The sequence below is a fragment of the Leopardus geoffroyi genome, chromosome X, assembly GCF_018350155.1.
Source record: "Leopardus geoffroyi isolate Oge1 chromosome X, O.geoffroyi_Oge1_pat1.0, whole genome shotgun sequence".
Taxonomy (NCBI): Eukaryota; Metazoa; Chordata; class Mammalia; order Carnivora; family Felidae; genus Leopardus; species Leopardus geoffroyi.
In genome coordinates, this window is record NC_059343.1 from 1,477,501 (window position 1) to 1,496,392 (window position 18,892).

General features: G+C 51.6%; 1 protein-coding gene and 1 long non-coding RNA gene across 4 annotated transcripts in view; both read left to right on the forward strand.

The window, feature by feature from the left end:
- Window positions 1-18,892, forward strand: part of CD99 (CD99 molecule (Xg blood group)) — a 31,211-nt gene that overhangs the window by 9,375 nt on the left and 2,944 nt on the right. The window contains exons 2-9 of one of the 3 annotated variants that reach the window (XR_006710793.1): window positions 7,039-7,071; window positions 7,390-7,434; window positions 8,000-8,047; window positions 8,557-8,625; window positions 10,229-10,273; window positions 12,415-12,471; window positions 13,469-13,582; window positions 17,063-17,124. Coding sequence is in view for 2 of the 3 variants with exons in the window: in XM_045471448.1 (XP_045327404.1) it covers window positions 7,039-7,071; window positions 7,390-7,434; window positions 8,000-8,047; window positions 8,557-8,625; window positions 10,229-10,273; window positions 12,415-12,471; window positions 13,469-13,582; window positions 17,063-17,079 (428 nt within the window). In the remaining variant the exon portion in view is untranslated. Of the gene's footprint in view, window positions 1-7,038; window positions 7,072-7,389; window positions 7,435-7,999; window positions 8,048-8,556; window positions 8,626-10,228; window positions 10,274-12,414; window positions 12,472-13,468; window positions 13,583-17,062; window positions 18,686-18,892 lie in introns of those variants that run through there. The other 2 variants (XM_045471448.1, XM_045471447.1) reach the window with 2 other exon arrangements.
- On the forward strand, window positions 13,589-15,776 carry LOC123594600. The gene is made up of 2 exons (XR_006710795.1): window positions 13,589-14,761; window positions 14,796-15,776. It is a non-coding gene; the product is annotated as an uncharacterized LOC123594600 (long non-coding RNA).

Here is an 18,892-nt window from a genome sequence, read left to right on the forward strand (position 1 = left end):
CCATCCATCCATCTGTCCAGCTGTCCATCCATCCATCCATCCATCCACCCACCCACCCATTCAACCATCCATCCATCAATCCATCCTTTCATCCATCCATCCATGCATCCACCTGTCCACTTGTCCATCCATCCATCCATCCATCCACCCACCCATTCAACCATCCATCCATCCTTTCATCCATCCATCCATCCACCCACCCATCCATTCAGCCATCCATCCATCAATCCATCCTTTCATCCATCCATCCATGCATCCACCTGTCCACTTGTCCGTCCATCCATCCATCCATCCATCCACCCACCCATTCATCCATCCATCTATCCATCCATCTAACTGTCCTCCCATCTATCCATCCATGCATCCACCTGTCCACCTGTCCATCCATCCATCCATCCATCCATCCATCCGTCCATCCATCCAACTGTTCTCCCATCCATCCATCCACCTGTCCACCTGTCCATCCACCCACCCACCCATCCTTCCATCCACCCAGCCACCCACTCATTCAACCATCCATCCATCCATCCATCCATCCATCCATCCATCCATCTGTCCTTCCATCCATCCATCCATCCATCCAACTGTCCAGCTGTCCATCCATCCATCCATCCATCCATCCATCCATCTATCCATCCATCTAACTGTCCTCCCATCTATCCATCCATGCATCCACCTGTCCACCTGTTCATCCATCCATCCATCCATCCACCCACCCACCCACCCATCCTTCCATCCACCCAGCCACCCACTCATTCAACCATCCATCCATCCATCCTTTCATCCATCCATCCATCCCTCCCCTCCATCCATCCATCCATCCACCCACTTAGCCAGCCAGCCAGCCAGCCAGCCACCTACCTGTTTATCCACACACCTACCCACATACCTATCCATCTGTGCATCCATCCATCCATCCATCCATACACCCATCTGTCTGTCCAGCTATGTGCCTGTCCATCCATTCATCAAATTACCCACCCATCCACTCACCTACCCATCCATCCATCTACCTTTATGTATTTGTCTGACACATCCATCCACTCACCCATCTACCCACAAGCCCACTCACCCATCCATGTGTCCACTTACCCACACACCCAGCCACTGGCTCTCCCCCTTGCCTTCCGTCAGCGCAGATCGAATTTCAAGTGGCGTCTGTATTCTCTCCATACTGTTGGCTCGGGCGCCTGCAGAAGAAATACCTGGTCCCCATCGTCTGTTCTCTGCCTGGCGAGTGGCAGGGAAGGTACCCCTTCTGGTGAGGTGTCCTGAGAGGAGCAGGGACCAGTGTCCCCCAGAGAGGCCAGAGAGAGCTCCTTGCAGGTGGAGACCACCCTGGGCACCCTGCATAGACCATCATAGCAACAGAAGCCTGAAGGGGGGAGAGGGCTTTTCAGGCTGGGGGAGTGGCTTGAAAACAGCAAAGGAACGTATGGGAGAGGTGGGGCCGTGGGGAGGTCTCAGGTAGCTTGTGTGCAGGCTGAGGAGAGAGAATGCTGCAGGGACGCAGCTTATTTCTGGCTGTGGAACCACAGGGGTACGTGACGGGCGGCCTCGGTTGCCAGGATGTGTGTGTGAAACTCACCTGGAGGGTTGGAAGCGGACAGGTGCACATTCGCACTTGGCTGTGCAAGATCCCCTCGGTGATGGGCGGTGTGCAGACCCAGCTGGAGGGACACGGGCTGTTGGCAGAGTCTGGACCGAGGGGTCAGAGGCGAGGGACAAGGCATCTCAAGGAATTAAAAGCCTGCAATGCCGGTGGGCTTTCAGACATCGGCGCCTGGGTCCCGGCTCACAAAGTCTCTGATCTGATTGGCCTGGAGCATGGCCTGAGCGTCCGTACTTAGGAAATCACCCGCAGCCCGAGTTGAGAACTCGCGAGGAAATGCGTCAGTCTACACCCAGGGGGAGTGACAGAGGGCTTCCTGGAGGAGGCAGCATTTTCTCGGGGCTTTGAGGTACGAGTAGGAGTTCTCGCGGTAATGCACGACAGGGTCGTGGATGGATGCGCTGGTGGACACATGACCCAAGGCGAGAGAAGGTAACTGGCAAATCCCCTAGGAGCAACGATGGGACGAGTACCCACTCATTCAGGTTCCCCACACTTTGTACCGTGTAACCTGCATGAATCATGTAATTAATAAGCAGAAACGCCTAGTCTGTTTTGGGACCTCGGGCCAGTTTCTGGAGCCACAGACGGCCGCATGAGCTGATAATGTCTGCGCTGGTCTAAGGGGTCATTTGGGGCCAGTCCAGGTGGGGGGGGGTGGTGCAGGGAGCAGTGGGAGGGAGCACCCTTGGGGGCTGGGAGTCAGGAGCTCGCCCTGTGGGGAGCTGGGCCTCCCCCGCCTCCCCGGGGGGAGGGGGCGGTGCAGATGGTCTGGAAGCAGCCACAGTGGGGAGAGAGTGGAGGGTCCCGGCCAGCAGGGCCAGCGGCCCCCAGACAGTGACAGAAGGGCGGGTGCTCCCGGTGTATTCCCAGGAATGCGTTTGCACAGGCACGTCCGGGACTCTGATGTTCCCCAACGCCCCGCTCACGGGCTCACCAGACCGGTTAGGGCGACAAAGAGGTATCTGGGTCAGGCCAGCAAGCCGCGTGTGATTTACGTGTTTTTTTAATGCTTAGGTATTTTGGAGAGAGAGAGAGTGTGCGTGTGAGCAGGGGAGAGGCAGAGAGAAAGGGGTGGGACAGAGGATGTGAGGCTTGCTTTCCCGACTTGCTTTCTGTTTTAATTCTATACTTTTGTGGGGCGCTTGGGTAGCTCACTCAGTTGAGCGACCGACTTCGGCTCAGGTCACAATCTTAGGGTTCGTGGGTTCGAGCCCCGCGTCGGGCTCTGTGCTGACAGCTCGGAGCCTGAATCGTGCTTCTGATTCTGTGTCTCCCTCTCTCTCTGCCCCTCCCCCGTTCATTCTCTGTCTCTCCGTGTGTCTCAATAATAAATAAATGTTACAAAACATTTTTTTAATTAATCCTATATATTTGCTTATATGATTTATAACTTCTCTGTATAATTATAAATCAGATAATTTGCAGTTTCTATAATACATTATAAATGTCTTTTGTTCCTATTGAAATTTTCTTTGTGTAAGTGACTTCTAGTTTATATATAATTTGTCTATAGGATTTATAAGGTCTGTGTATAACCTATATAATTTGCGATTGTTGTCATTTATTATTGTAACTATATTTACATATATTGGTATATGTAAATATAAATGCAACTTATTCTAAATTAATATCTATAATTCATTCCATATTGTATATGGAATTCTATATTCTATATACAAATATATATGAATATAGAACAGATATATTTAGAATATGTATTACATATATAGAATCGGTACATATTAGATATAGTTAGAATATAATAGGATATATGTATTTCCATGTAAATATACATATAAAATTTATTCCAAATTATGTCTATAATTTATTCCATATTCCATATATAATTCTATATTCTATATATGTGAATACAGCGAATTTTTTCCAAATATATATATGATTTCTTCCAGATTCTACGTGTAATTCTATATTCTATATATACGTGAGCGTATACAATTTATTCTAAATATGTCTATAATCTATTTCGCATTCCATATACAATCTTCTTTTCTATACATGTAGGTGTATATTTACAAATATATGTCTATAGTCTATGTTCTATATAGAACCCATGTTCTATATAGAATTTTTTATTCTATATACATGTGAAAATATAGGAGTTATTCCACACATAGGTATATGATTTATTCCATGTTCTATATACAATTTTATATTCTGTATATATGTGAAAATACATAACTTATTTCAAATATATGTCTGTAAATCTATATGCTATATATAATTCTATGTCGTATGCGTATGTAAATATGTATAACGTTTTCCACGTATATGTCTATAATTTAAGTTCTACGTAGAATCCTATGTTCTATGTATATGTACGTATGTATAAAACTTATTCCAAACGTATGTGTATAACTTACTCCATATTCCACCTGCCCGGGGGCGGGGGGCGGGGGGCGGCTCGGGGACTGCGTGTGGCTGGACCCGTGTCCCCACGTGACACCGATGTGAGTCGGGAGGGGCTGCAGGAGGGAGGTGCCGTGGGGGTGACTCATGCATGTGTCCTGCCAGGCGTGGCCTCGCCCCTCGTGAGTCACCCTGGGTGCCCCGAACATCTGCAGCCGTGAGGGGTGTTGGGCGTCTGGGGAGGCACAGGCTTCCGCTCACAGCGGCCGGCTTCCTCCCGGACGGGGGACTCTGTGCCTGAGTGCTGGCCCCGGGGCCCAGGCTCCCGTCCGCGTGCTCTGGCCTGGCGGCCCCACGTGCTGCTGTTTCCGTCGGCCCCGGGGGGGCAATCTGGGGAGCAGGCAGCACAACGGGGGCTGTGTAGACGGATAGATTAAGTCAGGCTGGAAATACACTGCGCGGTGTTCCTGGCCGTCGAGTGCTGGCTGTTGAATCATGGCATTTCCTGCCAGTTCCTGTGGGGGTTTCAGCGGATCTCGATGTGTGTGCGTGACTTTTGCACACATCTGCACAATCGTGCAACAGCGGGCAGCCAAGCTCTTGCTCTGGGGTTCGAGGGGGTTCTGCGTGCACAAGGGGGGTGGGGAGCAGGGTGGGAAGGGGGCATCGTTCCTTTGCCTGTGTGTTGTGAGACCTGCCCTTGGCTGACCTTGGGGTCCTGGGAGCAGCGGGCTCCGGACTTTGTTTTGGCGACAGTATGGGGACCTTCTGCGTGGTGTGCATCGCAGAGGGTTCTGGGGGAGAACCACGGCAGAGAGGGCAGCCTGGGGCTGTGGGGGGCTGGAGGGTGCTGGCTGGCAGGGTGCCCCCACCCCTGCTTCGTCTGCTCTTACAGGGTTTGTGTGGAGGCCACGTGGGGTCAGCAGCAGGGGCACCGAGGGGACCCACGAGCTCAAGGAGCTGTCCCGGCAGGTTGTGCAGGGAGAGGAGGCAGCATTTTATTAGGGAGAGCGAGTTCTGGGTCGATGGTTACAGTCAGCCCGCATGCACACAAAGACCATGCACACGTATATATCCACACATATGCACACAGAACATGCACGCGCATGTACACATGCATACACACATGTGCATGCACACAGACTGTGCACACATCTGTATACATCCACACATGCGCACACAGACCATGCACACGTGTATGTAGGCACACACACATGCATGCACACAGAGGCCGTGCACACGTGTACACATGCACACGCAGAGACCATGTGCACATGTGTATATATCCACACACACATGCACACACAGACCATGCACATGTATATATCCACATGTATGCACACAGACCATGCACGCGCAAGTACACACGCATACACACATATGCACGCCCACATACCGTGCACACGTCTGTATATATCCACACATGCGCACACAGACCATGCACACGTATATATCCACACATATGCACACAGAACATGCACGCACATGTACACATGCATACACACATATGCATGCACACAGACCGTGCACACGTGTGTATATATCCACACATGCGCACACAGACCATGCACATGTATATATCCACACATATGCACACAGAGCATGCACGTGCATGTACACATGCATACACACATATGCACACCCACAGACCGTGCACACGTCTGTATATATCCACACATGCGCACACGGACCATGCACACATGTGTATATAGGCACACAAACATGCACGTACACAGAGGCCGTGCACACGTGTACACATGCACACACGCACACGCAGAGACCATGTGCACGTGTGTATATATCCACACACACATGCACACACAGACCATGCACACGTATATATCCACACACATGCGCACAGACCACGTACACGTATATATCCACACATATGCACACAGACCATGCACACACACAAACCACACCTACACAAGCCTGCACATGTGCGCACACACATGCATGCACACACACACACACACACACACATGACAGAGGGGACAATCACAGGCCCCAGCCTGGGTCACACATCGCATAGAAGCGAACACCTCCCCACCCTGACCTGGCTCCCGGGGATGTTCGCGCAACCTGAAATGTCTAGCACTTCCTGAGCTGGGGCTGGTGTCCCTTAACATTCTGACCGCACAGGTACCGTCCGACCCACTGTCACTGGCCTTACAGCTGACCGGACAGCCCGATCAGGCTTCTCCAAGACTCGTCTCCTTTCCTCTCCTGCAGCCCATCAGAAATGGCTTCTGAACAACAGGACTAAAATGGTTTCAATAAACGCAGTAGCAACGGGATCAAAGAACAAGGCACATCGGGGCACTTTCCCTCCTCGGGGACCCGGGAGCTTAAGCAATATTTTTGTGTGTGTTTTGTGGGTTGTCTGCTGATTCTGCAGGAAACATAGTTCGGCTGTGTGGTCACAGACGTGGCTCACACGAGGGGCGAGTTTTCCCTCTGTGTGTTTTCCATCCTGTGGGAACTCGTTACTCATTTAACGCAAGGGGTCTGCTGTTCATGAATCAGGCTCGGACCAAATCACCACATTTTCTGACTCTCGTGACTCTGCCGCTACGTTTTAAGATCATTGCCGTTTCGAACGTCCCCCGACGTCTTACTTTTCGGGGTGTGAACGTGGACATGGGGGCCAGATGAGAAGCCCTAGCTCATCCTACGTTTTAAAAAGCTGCCAGGGGCGCCTGGGGGGCTCAGTCGGTGAATCGTCCGACTTCGGCTCAGGTCACGATCTCGCGGTCCGCGAGTTCGAGCCCCGCGTCGGGCTCTGGGCTGACGGCTCAGAGCCTGGAACCTGCGTTGGATTCTGTGTCTCCCTCTCTCTCTGACCCTCCCCTGTTCATGCTCTGTCTCTCCCTGTCTCACAAATAAATAAAACATTAAAAAAAAATAAGTAAACGTTAAAAAAAATTTTTTTTAAGCTGCCATACGCCAGCAACCTCATAAAAGCCATCAGCCCCTTTCTGTGTATTTCCTTAATTTTCACGTTTGTACGTTTCTTATGCGTAATCAGACTTTTTTTTTTCTTTTTTGCCTCGTAGGCCAGGATTTCGATTTGTCGGATGCCCTCGACAGTGAGTGCTCTTAAAATTTCGTAGTTGTGACATGTGGGAGGTAATGTTAAAATTTAGGCTCACACAGGACAGTGAGTTTTAGCCGCGTGTAGTTAAGTATAACACAGCCTGTACGGGGGTCAGTGCCTTCGTATACACCGAGGAGGAAAATCTGGATGCCCCGGGGAGGGGACAGCAACCCAGCCACGGGGTGACGTGCATGCTCTTGGTCTCAGTGAAAACCTTGCTCGGCACCAGCCCTGCACCTGTTAATGGCGGGTCCTCAGCGGGCTCAGAGTTTCCGAGCAGTCTCGCTCACGGACTGTCTTTTCTCTTTAGACACTGACAAGAAACCCACGGCGCCCCCCAAGAAGCCCGGCACAGGTAAGACGCGTACGTCCCTGGCGGGCACGGGACAGATCCCTGCCGTCCCCCCCCCCCCCGTCGGCCCCCAGAGCTGCTTGAGAACCCCGTGGGCCCCGTGGTTTCTCTGCAGAAACCGGGGCTGACTTCCTTGTGGGTTACCAGCTGGCAAAGGGTGTGGGACCAGAGAGCGTTGCAACCCCTAGACGTAGCTGCAGCTCGGAAAGGGTTCGGAACACGCAGGCCACCTGGGTCATCAGGGAGGCTCCCGTCGTGTGGTCCCGCACATCTGGGCCCGGAGACGCCCATCGCAGGTGCACAGCCACCCACACACGGTGTCACATGTCTGTCCCCAGCGCTCCGAGCCTTGCCTCCCCCAAGGCTGTGGCCACTCTTGGGGGACTTGGGTTCGCCCGTGGCTGTTTTCATGTGACGGGTCAGGAATGCGGCTCTGACGTTCTGACCTTGGTGAGACTGGGGTCAGGAAAAGCGTTTAGGGAGCTGGGGAAGCAGGGTGTTCTCTGTCTGTTTAGGGGTCTGAATTCCTCCCCGGAGCCTCGGGGCTGATGACACATTTCCCTTGCAGACAGTTCGGACTTGAATTTGGAAGATGCCCTCGGCGGGGGAGGAAGCCGTAAGTATGGTTTTCGTAAGTCTCCCGTGTGACTGACTTTCCTTCCGATCGCTGCATGAGTATCATGTTTGGGGTGACGTTGTGAGCTCAGGCATGTGACCCGTGCACGCACTGACCAAGAGCCCAGCCTGGCTTGTGGCCGCCATATCGAAATGCTCAATCCAGTTTGAACCGTGGGCCCCGCGTTTTCCTCTGGGCTGGGTCCCGCGAATTCCGTAGCCGGTCCAGACATCTGCTTCGGTTTCTGTCGGGAACTTATAGAAGCGTGGGAAGGGCCCAGTTCTCTTGAAGGCGAGTACGGACACTGGGAAAGAAATGGGCAGGGGACTGTGTCCCGGGGTCCCCACCCTGAGAAAGGGTCCAGTCCAATTCCTAGCTGTTTGGGAAACCAGGCGGAGGTGAACTGATGCCTTTTCCTTGGTTTTCTTTTTTTCCTTGTGTGTGTGTGTGTGTGTGTGTTTTCTGACTGCAAAGTGCTCATAAATGCAACGCTTATCTTTTACAAACAGACGACCCAGTACCACCTAAACCACCCAAACCGAAGCCTAACCCAGACCCCAAGCAGCCTGGATCTTCTGGTAAGACTCCCTCCCCTTCAGGGCCGCTGGGCGTTTCTCAGAGGATAGTGCGCTCCCTTTCAGAGAGGCAGTAATTTCACGGTGGCCTGGGCACCACATGGGCTCTGCGGGGCAAGGTCCTACCGGGTTTCCAGGAGTGGAAAGCAGCTTTCGAAAAGATGTTTGCTTTTTCTTAATGTTTATTTATTTTTGAGACAGACAGTGTGAGCAGGGGAAGGGCAGAGAGAGAGAGGGGGGGACACAGAATCCGAAGCTGGCTCCGGGCTCCGAGCGGTCAGCACAGAGCCCGACGCGGGGCTGGTAGGCACGAGCCGTGAGATCACGACCTGAGCCCGAGTCGGATGCTCAACCGACTGAGCCCCCCAGGTGCCCCTCTGTGGACACTTTAATGTCCGCTATTTTGGGGCTCATTTCTGTAACCCAGAAATGAATTTTGTACATCGTTCCTCACTAGCCACTTAATGAAGAATCCTATTACCTGTTAATAATTTGGCTTTGTTTTTTAGCTTTTATGAAAAGACTATCATATTACTGGCAAATGGTTTCTTAATCATGTGTATACATTTATGTTTTGATACTTATATTTTCTCTTTCCTTTCTCTTGTATTGGAATCATTTTGCCTTGGGTAGAAGGCCCAGGACATATTCAGTTTTATCAGGGCCATGTGCTTGCCAATGCATGTGGTCATATATATATTTTTTTCTTTTAACCCGTGAGTCTCATGTCATACGCTGAAGGATGTCCTCCTACAAAGTAGGTGGCTTTGTGGAATGACCCGTATTTCATCATGATAGGTTTCGTGAAACTGACGCATTAAATTTGATGTGTATCAGCTAGCTATTGACCCTTAACAAAGGATCCCCAAACCCAGTGTGGCCGAAAATTTTTTTAATCGTTCTGTCTCGTGAGTCTGGGCGGGGCGGGGCTGGGCGGGGCTTGAGTCTGGGAGGGGCTTGAGTCTGGGCGGGGCTTGGCTGGGCGAGGCTTGAGTCTGGGCGGGGCTTGGCTGATCTGGGCGTGGCTGTCCTGTGTCTGTGGTCAGTGGGTGGGTCCTCTGGGGTTGGCTTGTCTGGATGACTGAGGTCACCGTGCCACGAGCTTCGGTGAGCCCCTCTCAATGGGCAGGACCGCCCGGCCCAACGGAGGCTACTTTAAAATACTGGCTTGGCTTCCATTTTGACAACTTAACCTCTGAGTCTCGTGGCCGAGTCCAGAGTCGAGACGTGAACAAAATGTGTCACCAGTAATGGGGGGAGTGAACAGGTAAGGCTACTACTAAGGTTCCTTTGGGATCATTTCATGTATATTCATCCAAAAGATTGCTATATGTTTTCCTTTTTTTGTTTTTTGTTTTTTTGGAGTCTTTTTCAGGCTCTGTAGCAGAGTTTTTGGTGAGGCTAACTTCAGGAGCTTAAAATAGAATTGGGAATTCAATTGTCATTGCATACTGGAGACATTTCTTCCAGAAAGTATAATCCCTGTTGGATTGCGCCTGTCCCCGCTCTGCTTTTGATCCCGATGGCGTTTTCTTTCGTTCCGAGACATCGAGACCCTCCTGACAGTCCCAGGATGGCAGATAACACTTGTGTTTTTCTCTCGTAGGTGGCTTCTCAGATTCCGATCTCCTCGATGGAGCCTCAGATGCAGGTAGAACGATGGCTTCTTCTCTTTCCTCCCTGTCACCCCCCTGTTGTACGGAATCACGGCGGGGTCTAGGCTCTTAGCGCTCAGTGAAACCTGCTTGGAACTCTCTTCCGGATCTCTGCCATTTGCAGATGCATCAAGGCTGTGGACCGTAAGACGTGCTCCACGGGGGCTGGTCCCCGGGAGCTGTGTTGACCGCTACCCGCCATAGGCACGGGCTGGGAGCCGGCCAGACAGGCCCTTCTTGACGTTTCGTGGATGCACCAATCACCTGTTTTGTCGGTGACTATTTGGTGCTGCGGATGAAGCGAGGTCTGAGCCACCCAGGCGCCCCACTTTTTCTTCTTTTGAGAGAGACAGTGTGAGTGAGCGAGGGGCAGAGAGGCAGAGACACAGAGAATCTCACAGGGGGCAGAGAGTGAATCCCGAACCCGGGCTCGCGCTCACCTGACGCGGGCCTCCGACTCACAAACCGTAAGATCGTGACCTGAGCCGAAGTCGGATGCTTAACCGACTGAGCCCCCCAGGGGCCCCTCTACCTCTTGCTTTAAAATCTTAGGTTGGAATAGGGTCCAAAACAGTCCTTAAATATAATACATATTACATAAGTGAGTAAAAATGTTCATGTAAAGTAAGTATAGTAATATATATGTTTATAGTAAGTAGAATATATTTATATCTGTTTGTTATCATTTACATTATATTGACATGTATTTACGTGTTGGTTACATTTATGTTATATTTACATATATTTACATATGAATTTACACGTACTTTGTCTTAACATATACTTATAGTTGACCGTTGAACAGCACGGGTTTGGTCTCCACGGGTCCACTTACACGTGCGTTTATTTCAGTAAATACGGCACGGTCCTGCAAATGCATTTTCTCTTTCTTGCGACTTTCTTAATTACATTTTGTTTTCCCTTGCTCCCTTTATTGTAAGAATACCATGTCGACTGTTTATGTGTTCGATAAACCTTCCTGTCAACAGTAGGCTATTCGTAGTTAAGTTTTTGGGAAATCAAAAATTGTACACCAATTTTCTTTCCTTTCTTTCTTTCTTTCTTTCTTTCTTTCTTTCTTTCTTTCTTTCTTTCCTTCTTTCTTTCCTTCTTTCTTTCTTTCTTTCTTCCTTTCTTTGTTTCTTTCCTTCTTTTTCTTTCTCTCTTTCGTCCTTTCTTTCTTTCTTTCTTTCTTTCTTTTTCTTTCTCTTTCTTTCGTCCTTTCTTTCTTTCTTTCTTCCTTTCTTTCTTTTGTCCTTTCTTTCTTTCCTTCTTTCTTTTTTTCCTTCTTTCTTTCTTCCTTCCTTTCTTTCTTTTCTTTCTTTCTTTCTTTCTTTCTTTCTTTCTTTCTTTCTTTCCCTTCCTTCCTTCCTTTCTTTCTCTTTCTTCCTTCCTTTCTTTCTTTCTTTCTTTTTCTTTCTTTCTTTCTTTCTTTCTTTCTTTCTTTCTTTCTTTCAGTTTCCCACCCATTTTGAGACAGAGAGAGACAGGGGCAGGGGTATGAACAGGGGAGGGGCAGAAAGAGAGGGACAGAGAAAGAGAGAGAATCCCAAGCAGGCTCCATGCCGTCAGCACAGAGCCCAACTCAGGACTCAGTCTCATGAGATCATGACCTGAGCTGCCATCGAGAGTCAGACGCTTAACCGACTGAGCCCCCCAGGAGCCCCACGTACACGGATTTTCAACCACACAGGGAGCAGACGCTGCTAATCCCCTTTCGTTGTTCAAGGGTCCCCTGTACGTATCCGGGAGTCAACAGGGATGTGCCTTCGATCTCCTCGTAGCCAGGGGCTGGGTCTCAGGTGGGCTCCGAGGCCCTGGCTGGGATCCTTGCTGAGCCCAGCAAGAGGGGCCAGAGGCCTGAGGCAGCCAGGAGTCACTAGGTCTCCTGGAGTCCACCATGGGAGCGGTGGTCTCAGTCAGGTGCATGGGGGCAAGCCTGAAGTTCCCTTTAGCCAAGCGGGGATGTCCCTGCTCAACAACAGGAAAGGACAGGTGTGCCCGGCCTTGTCTCTGCAAGGTCATTCCCAAGTTCCCTTCGCAGCTCGAGGTCCGGGAGCTGATCCTTAGTGGGAGTTTGTCTTTACCAAAAATCTGCCCGATGCAACTCGTCTGCCAGCCTGTTTCTCCGTTGCAGGGGGCGGTGGCGATGGCCCCGGCGGTGGAGGCCCAAGGCCTGATGGGGAGGAGCAGGGTAGGTATCCCTGGTTTCTGATGCCTGGAGTTTCTCACACACGCTGTTGAGAGACAGCAGAACGGGCTGCTCAAGACCACACCTGTCGTGCTGGCTGTGTCGTCCTAAAGATGCCGGCACACGGGGCATCGAAGCTGGTGGTTGGTCCAAGCCACACACGCCCCAAGCGCTCAGCTGAAGAGCTGGCTGACCGCCCTTCGGGGATGCAGCCCAGGGGTGCCGACGCGACCTGCATTTTAAGTTTGTTTTCCCAGAGTGCCCTAAGAAGGAATGCCAGCGGTCTTGCCCCGGGTTCCTCAGAGGAACAGAACCGTTGGGATCCATCTATCTACCGATATGGGTACAGACACACAGGAAGAGATTGATTCTAAGGAAGCGCCCCACATGACTGGGGAGGCTGCCTTCTGCAAGCCGGGGGCTCAGGAGAGGGGTTGGGGTGGTTCAGTCCCAGTGCAAAGGACTGACAGCCAGCAGAGCCGAGGGGGACGAGTCCCCGCTGAGTCTGAAATCCCGAGAACCAGGAACGCCCATGTGCAAGGGCAGCAGACAACGGATGTGCCATCGCCCACTCTGGGAGTGAACAGAAACACCGTCCTGGTAAATCAGACGGAACATACAGAGGGGTTCAGCGGCTTTGATTTCCAGAAAATGCGTGGAAATGGTGATGCCACATGACCTCGGACTGGTCCCAGAGGGGCACCATGCACGGTCGGCCATGTTGCCCTCCCTGAGAGTTTCCACGTTGAACTGTTGGGACCCGAGCACTGGCCTTAGTTAGGGAAGGAGAGGAGTCAGTGTGTCCCATCCAAAATGGTGCCCGTAGTCAAACAGATTCCAATTCCAGATGGGAGTTTCGGGGAGCAGTGCGGCTGGCCCTTCGTGCCATGCAGATGGATTGGAGGTGGGAGTTGGGCAAGACTCAAGAGTGGGGTTTCCTCCACGGTCACCCTGTGGTCACGGGGTCCCCAGTAACAGTGCCTTGTGCTTCTTCCCACAGCTGACTCCCCTGGGGTGGTCCCTGGCATCGTGGGGGCCGTCGTGGTGGCCGTGGCTGGGGCAATTTCTAGCTTTATCGCCTACCAGAAGAAAAAATTGTGCTTCAAAGAAAACGGTAAGGTTTTCGCAATAGCTTCCTTTCTTTTGTGCCTTACTAACTGGAAATCTGTGCTTTCTTAAAACTAAAACAAAGCAGAAGTCTGGTTGGCATGAGACACGTGCGAGGCTGCTGATAGTTCAGGAAATCGCTGTAAATTTGGAAGTCACTAACCACCCCTGTCGTTTTGGGTTTTCTGTCTGTGAAATGGGGAGATGGTCATCTGCACACCAAGGGCCCTTTGTGAGGATATGTAAGGCTGTGTGTCAAAGTCTTGACGGGTTTGTTGAAGAAACGTTAGGACTTAGAAACATTTGTTCGTCGTGACTGACAATCACGGCCACCTCCTCATCCTTTGGACAAGAGCGATGGCTGGGAGGCCGCCATATTGTTTTCTCCACCCAAGGGAATTAAAATCGAAACACGGGGCAACAGATTGCTTTTCTGGTACAATCTCGTACCAACAGGTAGTTGAGAGGGTTCTTGGATGGGATATAAAACTTATAGGTGACTGTAGACAGTGCCTCACTTACTGACACAGGGATTGGAATTGCACTGTTGGGTGTTTTGGGACCATATATGCAAGAGTCCCTGAATTCCATAGGATTTGCGGTGGCGTCAGTAAGTTCTGTTTTGAACATAGCTCACGTTCATGCATCTCTGGGTCACTCTGCCCAGGTCACTTGCTTTCCCTCTTGCAAGAATAATGACGGGTAGGCTCTGATGTGGTTTCAAGGGTCCCATGGACTGTGGATGCTACTCCTCCTTGGAGGCGCCTCATGATGTCTGTACTGGTGGCTTCAATTCCATATTCATTCTTAGCTGTTGCCTTCCATCTTCAAGGACCACTGCCTAAGGACTCTGGGGAACTTCACAAAAGATGTCATTAGATGGCGACACACAGTTAGACTATAGGGTGGGAGTCTACCCTTAATCTCCCATCATTCCAGATTTTTAGATTCACAAACTCAATTTATATATAGCCTGAAATTGAAAGTCCCCAACAGCACCCTTACTGTCTTCTTGCAGTGAAGGCTAAGAGTGCCTGATTATGTCTATTTACCACATATGACTGGGTGACTTCCATCAGGGGTGCTCAGGTCACTGTGCCTGGTTGCCTGAATGTTGAATGTCCAGGATGCCCAAAGGGACAGATGACCAAGGTCAAAGATGTGCCCAAGTGGACTGCTGGTCAAGGTCAAGGACGTGGCCAAATGGACGGATGGCCAAGGTCAAGGACATGCCCAAGTGGACCGCTGGCCAAGGTTAAGGATGTACCCAAACGGAAGGAGGGCCAAGGTCAAGAAAATGCCCTTGGAAGACATGCAGTGAGGAACGAGAGAGGGGAAACCAATGAAAACACCTGTTGCTTCTCCTAGCAATAGCAGAGAGCCTAAATAGTTGGGGATTCAGGAGAAGTGCATCTCTGTTTCTGTTTCGACTTCATTTCTGTCACACTGTGTGAAGACGCTCAGCTCAGAGTATGACGCTCAGCCAGGAGAGGAGGAATGCACCCTGCTAGGGAAGAATGCACAGGAGGTGCAGGCACAATGATTTCCTGAAAATCTGTAGGTGATCTTCAAATCCAAACTGGGTTTCCAAATCCTGTCAGATTCTGGTGTCGCAAAGCATTTCTGTCACCTTGTCTTAGCAAGGGACGTGTCCTCCCTTGGATGCTGTGGTGCTATTTGACATCCATATGCCAAAGCACAGGACCTGGGCAAGTACCCAGGAGTCCTCATGGAGATGACGTTGTCCGATATTTGGAATGGGATCAGGACCTTGGGAAACTAAGTGTTCTCCATTCTCTCCGCACCTCATGCCTGGGTCTTGGAACATTCTGGTCATTGCATGGCATGAAAATCAAAATCTCCCCAGGTAGGAATAGTTGAATTTACAATTTTCAAAAATGAAAGCCGTCTTTCCTGAAGAATGGGCTGAGGGCAGTCCATGACTCAACGTATGGGAGTGAGGACCGAGCTAAATTCATTTCCCCAGAATGTCATCCAGTCTTCCACTCTGCATGAGCCAAATTAGCATTGGGGGTGACTTTACAATCTTTATTTGTTTTGTGGTGGTTATGGGGTTCAGGATCTTAGCTGATGTAGATGTACAAAGAAAAAGTAAAAAAAAAAAAGAGCAAAGAAAGAGGCAAACATAACAAGGAAAGGAAGCTGGGGGTGCTGGTTTCAGTTGTTAGGCATTTTTGTCTGTAGCCATAAAATGCCCAGTGTTATGACAAAGAAAATTAGGTTCTATTTTTCTATAAACCGGAAGACGTTAATGCAGAAGAGTATTTTTTCTGAGTGTGTGAATAGACATTTTGGTGTTTCGACCTGTGTTATGGAATCAAGTTCTGTGTTGGTCTCACCATCGGGCACACAAGTCCCTAGACCCTCTGGGGGTCTGTGTGAGGCCGTTTATAGGTTTTGTTGCCGGGATAGTTGTTTAAAGAAGTGCATACCCAGATGTCACTGTGGGCTTGGACATTTTGCAAGGAGGATGTGGCCCCAGTGCGTCCCAGTGGTTGAAGAGATGCCATGGTTTGGGGCTGTTTGTAAAGAATGTGATTTTCCAGGACTTTGTTATTGCATTGGAGTTTGTCGTGTCTCTTGAATCTGCATGCAGGTCAGTGTCGAACAAGTGGGTGCAAACTGAAGTTTTCTCTCAGCGTGGAGGTGTGTCGATCACATGCTAGCTGTCTTGATACGAATTTATTAAAAAAAAATTTAATGTTTATTTTTGAGAGAGACACAGATGGAACATGAACAAGGGAGGGGCAGAGAGAGAGAGAGAGACACCAAATCAGAAGCAGACTCCAAGCTCTGAGCTGTCAGCACAGAGCCCAACATGGGGCTCCAACTGAGGAACTGTGAGATCATGACCTGAGCCAAAGTTGGACGCTTGACTGAATCAGCCCCCAGGCGCCCCGATAGCAATTTATTTAAATGCTTTTTGGTATCATGTTCCGAGCTGATGCCCAGAAAAGTATCCACGGCTGATGAAATTTGGTAGATGTGTCCTTTGGTCCTAACGATTTGGACACGTTCCGAAGGGTTGAGTGTGTTTTTCTAACAAATGGTGCACGCTGGGCTGTTGAGAGCCATTTTGGACGTGGGCCCGTGGTCGGTCCCACTTCAGCATCTTAGTAGCAGATGCTTGAGGCGTTGCTGGAGTGCGCAGCTGGGGCGTCCCTCCCTCCCTGCTTGTCTCCCCACTCCTGCCCCCCTCTCCTCCTCGATGTTGGTTTCGTCTTGGATTCGGCTTCCTGTTGCACTTTGGTGTCTAATCATTGCTGCGAAAAAGAAAAAAAAAAGTCTCGAAAGCCTGCTGTATACTTCTGAGCCCCAACAGCGTCTTTGTCCGAGCTGGCGGCTGCTCTCGGGGGCTTTGCTGGACCCGCCTCAGACCTCTGCAAAGTTTACCTTTTCTGTTTTTATTTTATTTTTGTTTTTTGTTTTTTGTTTTTTTCTTTCCTTTCCCGACCTTTCGTTTCAGACCAGCCGAGGATGTAGGCACGTGCAGAACGCCCCGTGCAGGCCCGAAGATGTTCCCGTGTGGTCAGTGTTTGTCCGCTAAGCCTCAGAGCCAAGCACTTGCCCCTGTCCGTATGCCTAGTCGGTCGCCGCGGTGAGGGGGTCGTCCCCGGCCGGGGTGTGTGTTTCCTGCCTTCCAGATGCACGGAGGCTCGTCATGTTGTCTTAGGTCCCACGCGTAGGTAGCCTCACGACGTGTGGAAGAAGGCGCAGGTTTTCTTTTAAGCTTGAATTCACTGCCAGGGAAGAGTGGCGGGGGGGTTGAGGGGTCGGCCGTACAACATCACCACGTTCCTGACCGTCGAGGTCCTGTTTGCTAGCCAACCTGGCAGGAGGGCAGGGAGCTGCCCCTGCGGTCCCTGGAGGGTCCCCGGACACGGCCGGCCCGGGTCACCGGGTTTCTACGTCCCTGTGCAACTTGGAACCTCTGATTTTGCGGCTTGTGGGGTTTTCTGGCGCATTGCCCCCACTCTGTGTCCGAGGAAGCAGTTTCCAGCTGTCTCTCTGACCAGGCTTCGTAAAAGGGGTGAATGCCCCCCCTTCCCTAAAAACCCCAGGATGTTACAATCGGGAGTCAGTCGGCCGATGGTCTGAGTGGAGGGTCTGTGTGGCCCCAAGAGCAAAGCCCTCAGTGGGACCTACAATCAGGCACTGCTGGGCCGTGCTCCTGAGTGCTCCCCCAAAGCCTCGATTGGGGTTCTGAGTGCTCAGTGTGTGTGATAGAAATAGTCCTCGGGCTTGGGGACCCCCCCCCCCAGCCTGCCCCAAAGCTGCAGTGTCTCTAACGGCTTACACGGCGACACGTGGTCCCTTAATGTCCTGGAGGTGACGATGAACGGTGCCTGTGTGCAATCCGGGGTCCCCTCAGGGGCCTGCAGCATGAGGGGCCCGGGGACAGGTGCCCGGTGTTTCCAGGGTAGGTATGCGTCCCCCTGGAGAGGGGAATGTGGCCGTGCGTCCCTGCCCACAAGGCCTGGGCCTCCCTGCCCCGGGTTGGCCTCCCCACGGGCCACACTGATCTCCGGGGGTTTTGCAAGAGGCTAGAGCTGCATCTGGGAGAACCGCCCCGGGGCTTTGGGGTTTTGTCCTGCGGCCCAGCCCACCCGGGTGTGACAGAGTCCCGGCTGAATCACAGCCAGCACCACCCACGGGGCCTGGCTTCCTGCTCCACCCCTCCCCCCGCCTTGTGCGTGCGGATTCTGGGGGTCAGGACGCACCCCTGCTCCCAAGACCGCAGACCCCGCCCTGTGCCACACGGCGTCCAGCCCAGCCCACGCACCCCCCGACCGCAGCCCCTACGCGATGCCTTCGGAAGGTCCTGCAAAGCTGGCATCCTGTGACCACACGCGCCCGAGCCTCAACGCCCCGTTACGTGTCGCCGACAACCTTCGCCCCACGTGGACGTTCCCGCTAGGATTCTTCACTGTGCCTTGTGGGCATTTTCCAGGCATCCCCCCCCCCCCCCAGCATGAGCGGTTCGTCTGCGACCTGCCGTGGGTGTTGAGGCCCCCCTGTCGCCGAAAACGTGCCCCTTGCACTCCTGAGCGAGGCCACCGTCAGGAAATAAACGCTTTTTGCCCGCGAAGCTGGGACTTGTGTTGAATTCTGTCGATTCGGGCTGCGTATCCGCGGTGGGGTTTTGGGGGGCGGGGTATCTGGGGGTACGGTCGAGTCTGCTTTCGTGCCTAGCAACAGAAATTTGGAAAGTGACAGAAACATGACAAGGAGACCCAAGCGCAAGCCGAGGGGACCCCGTTAGCCATGGATTACCCCACCCCACCCTGTGGATGGG